The following is a 12189-nucleotide window of genomic DNA, read 5'->3' on the forward strand; positions in this document are numbered from 1 at the left end:
TTTCTTAAAGTAATTGGGTGTTCCCAACCGAACTTAGGAGGTTCCTTGCACTCCCCTATCACTCTCACCTCTTTTCTCACTCCCAAGCTCTCTCTCTCTCTCCCCTTCCCTCTCTTTCATTCTGTCCCTTTTCCCCTGTTCTGCCAGCTATTCCCTCACCTTTCCTTTTCCACCTTCACTCTCCGTCCCTCCCTCCCACTAACTCCACACTGAGGGAGGCGGAATGTTACACTCCCTCCATTTGGAGGGAGTGTAACATTGCTCGAGGAACCTTATAATAATAATTATTAGTTGGACATAACTCCCAAAGCCATGTAGGTCAGGTGACGCAAGCCAGGTAGGCCAGGTGACGCAAGCCAGGTAGGTCAGGTGACGCAAGCCAGGTAGGTCAGGTGACGCAAGCCAGGTAGGTCAGGTGACGCAAGCCAGGTAGGTCAGGTGACGCAAGCCAGGTAGGTCAGGTGACGCAAGCCAGATAGACCAGGTGACGCAAGCCAGGTAGGTCAAGTGACGCAAGCCAGATAGGCCAGGTGACACAAGCCACATAGCCCAGGTGACGCAAGCCAGATAGACCGGATGACGCAAGCCAGGTAGGCCAGGTCTAACAAGCTAGTTGCTTCAGGTCCCACGACCCAGGAAGACCAAGTCCCACTGAAAAGTTCAACATAACACCAAGAATGTATTCCGCAGACCTATTTTCCCCCCGCAGCTCTAGGGAAAACACAAGGGGCGCAGGGAAATCAATACCAGTGAAAAAAAACTGTCTCGCCGAACGTATAAAAAAATGAATCCTAATCGTGTATATAATCTTTATGAACGTGTAAAGCGAGGGACAATACACACACACACACACACACACACACACACACACACACACACACACACACACACACACACACACATGGGGCCTGGTGGATAGCGCGCAGGACTCGTAATTCTGTGGCGCGGGTTCGATTCCCGCACGAGGCAGAAACAAATGGGCAAAGTTTCTTCCACCCTAAGTGCCCCTGTTACCTAGCAGTAAATAGGTACCTGGGAGTTAGTCAGCTGTCACGGGCTGCTTCCTGGGGTGTGTGTGTGTGTGTGGTGTGGGAAAAAAAATAGTTAGTAAACAGTTGATTGACAGTTGAGAGGCGGGCCCAAAGAGCAAAGCTCAACCCCCGCAAAACACAACTAGTAACACACACACACACACACACACACACACACACACACACACACACACACACACACACACACACACACACACACACACACACACACACACACACAGGGTCTCTGATCTTCCAGCCTGTTATCCCACAACATTGTTATTTTAGCCTGGCATGTCGTCAATTTAATTTAGTTTCTCCTAAAAAAAATATTATATACATTTTCAATGTTTTTTTTTTTGGTACCTGTACTTGCCGCTATAACTAATATATTTTGATTGATACGCCATTAGTTTTGCGTATAATATTTAGATTTGATGATTTAATAATATAGGTGCAGTGCCAGGTGTGTCCCGAGAGGCCGACAGTCAGTTGTTTGGGTTCAGGTGTGAAAGTTTTTTTTTTATCGGTTGAATGACCTGTTTACCTCTCTGGCTGTATATGTGTTGACGTCCTGATGATGGCTGTCTACCTATCTACTGGCTGATTTCATGTCTACTAGCTACTTATCATTCTGACATCTGTTTAATGTGTTTTGTATCTACCATACGCTGTTCTATCTACCCATCTACTCACATCCAATTGCCTCGTATTTATCTTTCAAACTACCACCTTTCTACCTATCTACCGTCTACCTATATCTAGGTGCTGATCTATCAAAATATCGACCTGATATCTACCTACTCACTGCCTTTTGGCTGCCTACAAACAAATCAAGCCATTTACCTACGTCCTTACCCATTTACCTACATATGCACTTATTTGCCTACTTTTCCACATAACTACGTCCCTAACCTATTATGATAACATATGGTCATAAGAATCAAGGAAATTGTAGAAACCCCGAATGAGGCAGCTCCTATTGACCCATGTGAGGCAGCTCCTATTGATCCCACATAAGGCAGCTCCTATTTATATCCACTCAAACTCATTTTTATGTATCTCTAACCTGCGCTGGAAACAATCCATCGCTGTCTGACACAATGCAAAAAAATGTGCTATCAGAACTGTACCAAACTCTGTCTTCAGACAACACACAACCCCTCTGTTTAAGTCCCTTCACATGCTAAACATACACTCACTCACTCCACACATTCTCATGTGCTATCTACATGTACAAAACCTTGATCCTAAATAATAATCTTCATCTGAAACTTTTCCTTGATAGATGTAATAGAACCCATGAGCACCACACCAGAAATAAATATCTCTTTGATATCCCCAGAGTCAGACTAAATCTGTGCAAACACTCCATGCAAATAAAAGGGCCCAGTCTTTGGAACTCCCTGATGAATTAAAAAATTGTCCAACCTCTGCCCTGTTCAAAAATAATTCCAAAAAGTACCTAATTTCATCCTCATAGTTTCCTACCTTGTGCTTCAAACTCACACTGTATCTTGTATTACCCACTTCTCCAATATTAGTACTTAAGACATATATCCTTATCAGTGTAATCACCTCTTATCAACTTATGTTGTAGTTATTTGTTAATATAAAATCTTGCTATAATGTACCTTTTCATCTTACCTGATATGTTAGATTAAGGACCTGCCAGAAACGCTATGCGTGTTAGTGGCTTTGCGTGAATGTTAAAATAGTAATCTTATGTAATCTCACCATCCCATTGTACCTTCTTGAATATAAAAAGTATTATTATTTTTATTATTATTATAATACAGGTGTTGTAACCCTCTGGACAGATGCGGCAGCTGCGTGCCCTCAGACAAGGCAACTCCACCCTGGCCAACGCCCCGCTGTCCAACAACTACAGACCCGTGCAGACGGCCCACCACCGCACCATACGCACCAATATTAACTTCACCAACAAGCAGGTCAGTCAGCCAGGCGGCCACAGTGCGTGCATACATGTATGACTCGCTTTAGGCACGATAAGCTCGGGCTAACGAGGTGTTGTTCAGTGATAGATGCTATTGAGTCATGAAGCTAATATTTTGGTATCCTGGAGGCTGAGGGCCTGCTTAGGTAAGATACATTGTCTAGTATATCCTTAACTACTACGCTATTACGAGTGCGCCTTCCCCACCTGTCTCTTAGCTTGTCAAGTGCGTGGTTAATGACACCTTGGCCATTCATGAGTACAGACGCAAGAGCTCTACAGTCTCCAGATGTACAGTTAGTGACAGTAAACGACGCAGTGGTCTCTCTCTTGGTGAATCCTTGCGTATATGTTTATTCCTCTGGAGTAAAGCGCACACTATTTATGGACGGTGTTTGAGCGCCCCGACGTTCAGCGGAGCACGGTGGATGGGACGAGTTTGTGGTGTTACTTGGGGCCCTCCCTGCTGCAGGTGAGGGGCCCCCTGCTGCAGGTGAGGGGCCCTCCCTGCTGCAGGTGAGGGGCCCCCTGCTGCAGGTGAGGGGCCCCCTGCTGCAGGTGGGGCGCCCCTGCTGCAGGTGGGAGGGCTCCGTGCTGCAGGTGAGGCGCCCCTGCTGCAGGTGGGGCGCCCCTGCTACAGGGCGGCGCCCCCAGCAGTACTCATATCCGAAGGCTGCTGGCGAGGTGTTACGCCGAGGGCCGGGACAGTGAGAGAGACACGTGTATAATAAACACAAGTACCCCTCTAGATTTTTATAAGGTATACAGGTGCCTCCTTCACCTATATGAAGTTCACATGGACACCCCCCCCCCCGACATCTGTAATAAGGAACTGCCGTTGCCTACACCTGTCCTTCCTATACCACTACACCATCCCAGAACACCTGTGTGACGCCTTGTATCCCTCCGCATCCCATCGTTCCATAATGCACTGCTAATTTGGACACATGGGTGTGAATCCTTGGCTTTACGGGGCTCAGTGTTGGTGTGTGTGGCCCCCGGCAGGTGTGACTCCCGGCAGGTGTGGCCCCCGGCAGGTGTGGCTCCGGCAGGTGACCCTCTAAATGTCTCCTGGCCGTGATACCACCGTGGCAGATTGCTCGTTACAATCATTCCCCCTCCCTCCTGGTTTTTAGGGGGGGGTTCCTAGTTGCGATTAGATCTGATTGTGTGTGTGTGTGTGTGTTTGCTATTGATGCGTGGCTTGGTTTGCTTCATGTACAGCGCCTCGCCGAATGTCCAATCTTCTATCGTGCTTGTATCTGTCCATTATTTTGGTGCTGTTTGTCAGGATATCTGTGGTGGAGGTTAGCTTATGTATACATAACCTCAAACCTGTGTTTACACAGACGTGCAAACACACATTCACACAAGCTTCAGTTGGTGTTTCGAACAAGCAATAGGGAATAGAGTGTTTGTATTGTTCCGGCTTGAATTATTCCAATCGCAAACAGCCCATTACAAGGCGCCGACAAGTGCATCCAATTGTGTCCTGTCGGCGGGCGGAGACTCGTACGTCTGGCAGCCGCCAGTGGTGGCGTCTTGATTGGCTAACTTCTCAGTATGGGGTGAGGTGCTGCGGGGTGAGGTGCTGTGGGGGGTAGAGGTGAGGTAAGGGAAGAGCTGTTCACACATGCTGAGTCAACGAGTAGGGGGGCTAGCTGGCTGAGTGGACAGCGCTCAAGACTCGTAGACCTAGGGACCGGGGTTCGATCCCGGCAGCCTGGGAGAAACAATGGGCAGAGTTTCTTTCACCCTGATGCCCCTGTTACCTAGAAGTAAATAGGTACCTGGGAGTTAGATAGCTGCTACGGGCTGCTTCCTGTTTGTACTCACCTAGTTGTGTTTGCGGGGGTTGAGCTCTGGCTCTTTGGTCCCGCCTCTTAACTGTCAATCAACTGGTGTACAGATTCCTGAGCCTACTGGGCTCTATCATATCTATATTTGAAACTGTGTATGGAGTCAGCCTCCACCACATCATCCTCCACCACCGCATTCCATTTACTAACTACTCTGACACTGAAAAAAATTCTTTCTAACGTCTCTGTGGCTCATCTGGGTACTAAGTTTCCACCTGTGTCCCCTTGTTCGTGTTCCACCCGTGCTGAAGAGTTTGTCTTTGTCCACCCTGTCAATTCCCCTGAGAATTTTGTAGGTGGTTATCATGTCTCCCCTTACTCTTCTGTTTTCCAGGGTTGTGAGGTTCAGCTCCCTTAGCCTTTCCTCGTAACTCATTCCTCTCAGTTCCGGGACCAGTCTGATGGCATACCTCTGAATCTTCTCTAACTTCGTCTTGTGTTTAACTAGGTATGGACTCCAGGCTGGAGCTGCATATTCCAGGATTGGTCTTACAGAAGTGGTATACAGGGCCCTGAACGATTCCTTACACAAGTTTCTAAAGGCAGTTCTTATATTGGCCAGTCTAGCGTATGCCGCTGATGATATCCTTTTGATGTGGGCCTCTGGGGACAGATTCGGTGTGATATAGACCCCCAGATCTTTCTCTCTATTTGACTCTTGCAGGATTTCGCCTCCCAGATGGTACCTTGTGTTCAGCCTTCTGCTCCCTTCGCCTAATTTCATTACTTTACACTTTCCTGAGTTGAACTTTAGCAGCCATTTTCTAGACCATTCCTCCAGTTTGTCCAGGTCGTTCTGTAGTCTGTCTATCTTCATCTGTTTTGATTCTATTCATAATTTTTCCATCGTCAGCAAACATTGAGAGGAATGAGTCTATACCCTCTGGAAGGTCGTTTACATATGCTAGAAACAGGTTGGGTCCGAGTACAGAGCCCTGTGGAACCCCGCTGGTGACATCTCGCCACTCTGATGCCTCCCCCCTCACCGTTACTCGCTGTTTCCTATTGCTTAGATACTCCCGTATCCACTGGAGCACCTTACCTTTTACTCCTGCCTGCTGCTCCAACTTTTGTAACAGCTTTTTGTGAGGTACTGTGTCAATGGCTCCCTGACAGTCCAAGAAAATGCAGTCTGCCCACCCTTCTCTTTCCTGCCTAATTTGTGTTGCTTGGTCATAGAATTCTATTAGGCCTGTGAGGCACGATTTACCATCTCTGAACCCAGAGTGTTTGTGTGTGTGTGTGAAGTGAAAAAAAATAATTAGTAGTTAGTAAAACGTTGATTGATTGACAGTTGAGAGGCGGGCCGAAAGAGCAGAGCTCAACCCCCGCAAGCACAACTAGGTGAATATAAGAGGCACGTACACTTCAGGGGGCAGGGACGGAGGCTTGAGACTCAGATGTGTCATAGAGATGCTAGAAAATTTTCTTTTAGCGTAAGGGTAGTGAGTAAATGGAGTGACCTGAAGGAGCAGGTTGTAGAGGCTACTCCATTCATAACTTTAAAAGCAGGTATGATAGAGAAATATGCCAGGAGTCATTGTATTAGACAACCAACGGCTGAAAAGCGGGGGTCCAAGAGTTAGAGCTCGATCCTGCAGGTACAAGTAGATGAGTACACACACACACACACACACAGGGGCCTCGTAGGGGCCAGGGGCCTCGTAGCCTGGTGGATAGCGCGCAGGACTCGTAATTCTGTGGCGCGGGTTCGATTCCCGCACGAGGCAGAAAAAAATGGGCAAAGTTTCTTTCACCCTAAGTGCCCCTGTTACCTAGCAGTAAATAGGTACCTGGGAGTTAGTCAGCTGTCACGGGCTGCTTCCTGGGGTGTGTGTGTGTGGTGTGGAAAAAAAAAAAAAAATAGTAGTTAGTAAACAGTTGATTGACAGTTGAGAGGCGGGCCGAAAGAGCAAAGCTCAACCCCCGCAAAAACACAACTAGTAAACACACACACACACACACACACACGCGCACACACACACACACACACACACACAACTTCTCTAACCCTGTCCATGGAGGACAGAAGAAAATGTATATATGCTGGTTAGCATTGTAAATGTGTGGCCACGTCTGTGGTAGAAAATAATAAATAAAAAAACACACACACACACACACACACACACACACACACACACACACACACACACACACACACACACACACACACACACACACACACACAGAAATGACACAGAAGTCATTGCTTTAGAGAACCAGCGGATAGAAAGTCGGGATCCAAGAGCCAGTGCTCGATCCTGCAAGCACAAATAGATGAGTACACACACTCTGTCTCTCTCTGTCTGTCTCTCTCTGTCTCTCTCTCTCTCTCTCTCTCTCTCTCTCTCTCTCTCACAAAAGCAGGCGGACCTGGCAAGATCGTCGATGGCACCATTTTAATCGCAAGATTTATTTGCTCAGCCAAATTCGGTAATCATGAACTTTTCTCATTTGCATGTCAAGAAAATTAATCCCAAACCTTTTTTTTTTTTTTAGAGCCCCCTCAACCCCGCCAAGTTTCCCCTCGTCACTCTGACCCACTCCAGTCTTCATGGGTTTTTACCCCTTGAAGCCCAGACTCGAGCACACGCACTTTGCAACTCCTGGATTGGCCCCGTAATTCCCGTCCTCACCCGCCCTTGAAACGCCAGGCCAACTCAGTCCACATGTCATCAGTACTCGCAGCGGCTACCAGCAATTACATTTATGGATCCATTCGGAGGGAATTTATTTAGCGGAGGTATGGAGCCTAAAGGGGGTCATCCGGCGCACACCGCGTCAGCGAGACGGGGACGAGAATGGCTCTTGTTGCGAGAGGAAGTAAGGACGATTACCTTCTCCAGCCGACGCCTCCCGTCGACCTCCTCCCTCCCAACTGACTTCCTCCCTCCCAACTGACTTCCTCCCGCTGACCTCCGCCAAACTGCCGCCACTCTCAGGAGAGTAAAGACAAACAAACAGCTCCCAGCTCACGCCGTATGTACAGAACTGGCGGTAAACGCCTGGCCCAGACGCGTTCACTCAGTACGGAGATCATTTGCACCCGTGGAGGAGGAGGAGGGGGGGGGGGTAGGGCAGTGCCCTGCACGGAGCCAGGTGACGGCAAGGGGCTTGATCATACTTCAGTTTCCAGGACATTTTTGGTAAACTGTTTCATGAATGAGAGGGTGCTTAGATACGGAGACAGGTGGGCACTGTTAAGAGGTTATAGGGTTCCTGTATTCACCTAGTTGTATTCACCTAGTTGTGTTTGCGGGGGGTTAAGCTCTTCTCTTTCAGCCCGCCTCTCAATTGTCAATCAACTGTTACTACTACTATTTTTTTCCACACACAGGCATACACCCAGCCCGTAACAGCTGTCTAACTCCCAGGTACCTATTTACTGCTAGGTAACAGGGGTATCAGGGTGACGGAAACTCTGCCCATTTGTTTTTTTTTCGGCGGTGCCGGGGGATCGAACCCCGGCCCTAGGTCCACGAGTCTAGAGCGCTGTCCACTGCGCCGCCACCTCCCATATCCATATGTTAAGAGGTTATAGGATTCCTGTGTACTTGTCTCATTCCTCGGGTGCTTCTCTATGCTTGTCTGGTCCCAAGGGTGCTTCTCTATGCTTGTCTGGTCCCTCGGGTGCTTCTCTATGCTTGTCTGGCCCCTCGGGTGCTTCTCTCTATGCTTGTCTGGCCCCTCGGGTGCTGCTCTATGCTTGTCTGGCCCCTCGGGTGCTTCTCTATGCTTGTCTGGCCCCTCGGGTGCTTCTCTATGCTTGTCTGGCCCCTCGGGTGCTGCTCTATGCTTGTCTGGCCCCTCGGGTGCTTCTCTATGCTTGTCTGGTCCCTCGGGTGCTGCTCTATGCTTGTCTGGCCCCTCGGGTGCTTCTCTATGCTTGTCTGGTCCCTCGGGTGCTTCTCTATGCTTGTCTGGCCCCTCGGGTGCTTCTCTCTATGCTTGTCTGGTCCCTCGGGTGCTGCTCTATGCTTGTCTGGTCCCTCGGGTGCTTCTCTATGCTTGTCTGGTCCCTCGGGTGCTTCTCTATGCTTGTCTGGCCCCTCGGGTGCTTCTCTATGCTTGTCTGGTCCCAAGGGTGCTTCTCTATGCTTGTCTGGCCCCTCGGGTGCTTCTCTATGCTTGTCTGGCCCCTCGGGTGCTTCTCTATGCTTGTCTGGTCCCTCGGGTGCTTCTCTATGCTTGTCTGGCCCCTCGGGTGCTTCTCTATGCTTGTCTGGTCCCAAGGGTGCTTCTCTATGCTTGTCTGGCCCCTCGGGTGCTTCTCTATGCTTGTCTGGCCCCTCGGGTGCTTCTCTATGCTTGTCTGGCCCCTCGGGTGCTTCTCTATGCTTGTCTGGCCCCTCGGGTGCTTCTCTATGCTTGTCTGGCCCCTCGGGTGCTTCTCTCTATGCTTGTCTGGTCCCTCGGGTGCTTCTCTATGCTTGTCTGGTCCCTCGGGTGCTTCTCTATGCTTGTCTGGCCCCTCGGGTGCTTCTCTCTATGCTTGTCTGGTCCCTCGGGTGCTGCTCTATGCTTGTCTGGTCCCTCGGGTGCTTCTCTATGCTTGTCTGGCCCCTCGGGTGCTTCTGTCTATGCTTGTCTGGTCCCTCGGGTGCTTCTCTCTATGCTTGTCTGGCCCCTCGGGTGCTTCTCTCTATGCTTGTCTGGTCCCTCGGGTGCTTCTCTATGCTTGTCTGGTCCCTCGGGTGCTTCTCTATGCTTGTCTGGCCCCTCGGGTGCTTCTCTCTATGCTTGTCTGGTCCCTCGGGTGCTGCTCTATGCTTGTCTGGTCCCTCGGGTGCTTCTCTATGCTTGTCTGGCCCCTCGGGTGCTTCTCTCTATGCTTGTCTGGTCCCTCGGGTGCTTCTCTCTATGCTTGTCTGGTCCCTCGGGTGCTTCTCTATGCTTGTCTGGCCCCTCGGGTGCTTCTCTCTATGCTTGTCTGGTCCCTCGGGTGCTTCTCTATGCTTGTCTGGTCCCTCGGGTGCTTCTCTATGCTTGTCTGGCCCCTCGGGTGCTTCTCTCTATGCTTGTCTGGTCCCTCGGGTGCTGCTCTATGCTTGTCTGGTCCCTCGGGTGCTTCTCTATGCTTGTCTGGCCCCTCGGGTGCTTCTCTCTATGCTTGTCTGGTCCCTCGGGTGCTTCTCTATGCTTGTCTGGTCCCTCGGGTGCTTCTCTATGCTTGTCTGGCCCCTCGGGTGCTTCTCTATGCTTGTCTGGCCCCTCGGGTGCTGCTCTATGCTTGTCTGGCCCCTCGGGTGCTTCTCTATGCTTGTCTGGCCCCTCGGGTGCTTCTCTATGCTTGTCTGGCCCCTCGGGTGCTTCTCTATGCTTGTCTGGTCCCTCGGGTGCTTCTCTATGCTTGTCTGGCCCCTCGGGTGCTTCTCTATGCTTGTCTGGCCCCTCGGGTGCTTCTCTATGCTTGTCTGGCCCCTCGGGTGCTTCTCTATGCTTGTCTGGCCCCTCGGGTGCTTCTCTATGCTTGTCTGGCCCCTCGGGTGCTTCTCTATGCTTGTCTGGCCCCTCGGGTGCTTCTCTATGCTTGTCTGGCCCCTCGGGTGCTTCTCTATGCTTGTCTGGCCCCTCGGGTGCTTCTCTATGCTTGTCTGGCCCCTCGGGTGCTTCTCTATGCTTGTCTGGCCCCTCGGGTGCTTCTCTATGCTTGTCTGGCCCCTCGGGTGCTTCTCTATGCTTGTCTGGCCCCTCGGGTGCTTCTCTATGCTTGTCTGGCCCCTCGGGTGCTTCTCTATGCTTGTCTGGCCCCTCGGGTGCTGCTCTGTACTTGTCCAGTCCATCGGGTTCTCCTCCTCGCTTGTCCGGTCCCTCGGGTGCTTCCCAGTGCATGTCCGGTCCCTCGGGTGTTTGTCTTCGCTTGTCCGCGGCCCCTCGGGTGCCGCTCTGTACTTGTCACCACATATATTGGTTTGCTATAAAAATCACTGTCGCTCTTTCGCTACAGTCGACCACACTTTTAACGCCTTGCACCCGGGCTCCCTTTTACGGCCGCTCACCGACCAGTCACAGCCGCCTGTGGCCCAAGTTTACTCCTGAATTTCCTGGTCCGGATGCCTCCTCCTCCTCCCTCCCCCTCCGTCCCTTCCCCTCCGTCCCTTCCCCTCCGTCCCTTCCTCACCCCATCCATCCCTGTCTCTCTCTCTACAGGACCGAAAACCCTTTTTCCACACCCCTATACATGACATATTTAGGCCGGGCAACGGGCCCACACCTCCAGTCGAGGCACCGCTCCTGTGCTAGGTAAGTTCACTACGGGCTCACCATAGCCCGTGCTACTTGCCCCGCTCCTGTGCCAGGTAAGTTACGGGCTCACCATAGCCCGTGCTACTTGGAACTTCTTCCGAATAGGTGAATCTATAACAATAACCCACACCTCACACGGAAGCTTTAAAGTGCACAGGAGTTTGCGACGAGATTCGTCTCAGAAGGACAGTGGATGGGATACGAAGAATGTTTGATGAAGGAGGAGTAAATGTAGACAGACAAGATGAGAGAGAGGGGAAACATGATCGAAACCTCTAAAATCCTCAGGAACTGTTTTTAACCTTTATACCAGTAGTGCACGAGGCAATGGCTGGAAGCTGGAGACTCAGATGAACAGTAATGAAGGGAAGAGTATTCTTTAGCATTATTGAAGGGAAACTGATGAATTAACTACACGATAAGGCTACAGAAGCCAGCTACGTGTGTAGTTTATATTGTCGTAGAGAGCAAGCTTGGTCAGGAGTCATTGTATTAGGTAACTAATTGGTGGAAAGGTGGAGTCCAAGAGTTGAAGCTCGTCCTCCTCCTCCTCCTCGTCTCCACCATCAGCCTCCACAACACCTCCCCATCACAAGGCTCCCCCCCCCCACACTTCACCACAAGCCTCCCCCCCCCACAAGCCTACCCCCACAGCCTACCCCCCCACAAGCCTACCCCACACACACCCCCACAAGCCCCCCCCCCTCCCCCCACAAGCCCCCCGCCCACCACCACCACCACCACCACCGCACCAAATCACCTGTCTGTTCTTCTCCCTGTAATTCCCCGTCGTCTCACACACCTGGAGATGAAGTCTTTAATTGTCTTCTCCGGCAATGTCTAAGACAAGCCCTTGTTTTGCTTCCCTTCCTGTGTTTCTTATGCACCTTGTCTGCTGCTTGCACGCTCTCTTCCTCTCCTGCTTGCTCGCTCGAGCGCTAGCTCCTCAGTCCCGCCTCTCATTTGTCTAGTACAGTGACTCCCGACCATCTTGCCTCCTTGTCATCTTGGGAACCATTAACCAGCCGTTCCGACGGCTCACCATCTTTACGTAAAGCAACTCCTGCCTGACACCCTTGGAACCACCCGCTCCTGT

At 50.8% G+C, this 12189-nt stretch overlaps 1 protein-coding gene across 1 annotated transcript in view; it reads left to right on the forward strand.

Annotated features, from left to right (window-relative positions):
• LOC138355572 (carbonic anhydrase-related protein 10-like) overlaps positions 1 to 12189 on the forward strand; it is a 53930-nt gene that overhangs the window by 30961 nt on the left and 10780 nt on the right. Inside the window, exon 7 of the mRNA XM_069310869.1 lies at positions 2852 to 2983. Within this exon, the coding sequence (XP_069166970.1) occupies positions 2852 to 2983 (132 nt within the window). The remainder of the gene's footprint in view (positions 1 to 2851; positions 2984 to 12189) is intronic.

This window comes from Procambarus clarkii, chromosome 6, assembly GCF_040958095.1.
Source record: "Procambarus clarkii isolate CNS0578487 chromosome 6, FALCON_Pclarkii_2.0, whole genome shotgun sequence".
Lineage (NCBI taxonomy): Eukaryota > Metazoa > Arthropoda > Malacostraca > Decapoda > Cambaridae > Procambarus > Procambarus clarkii.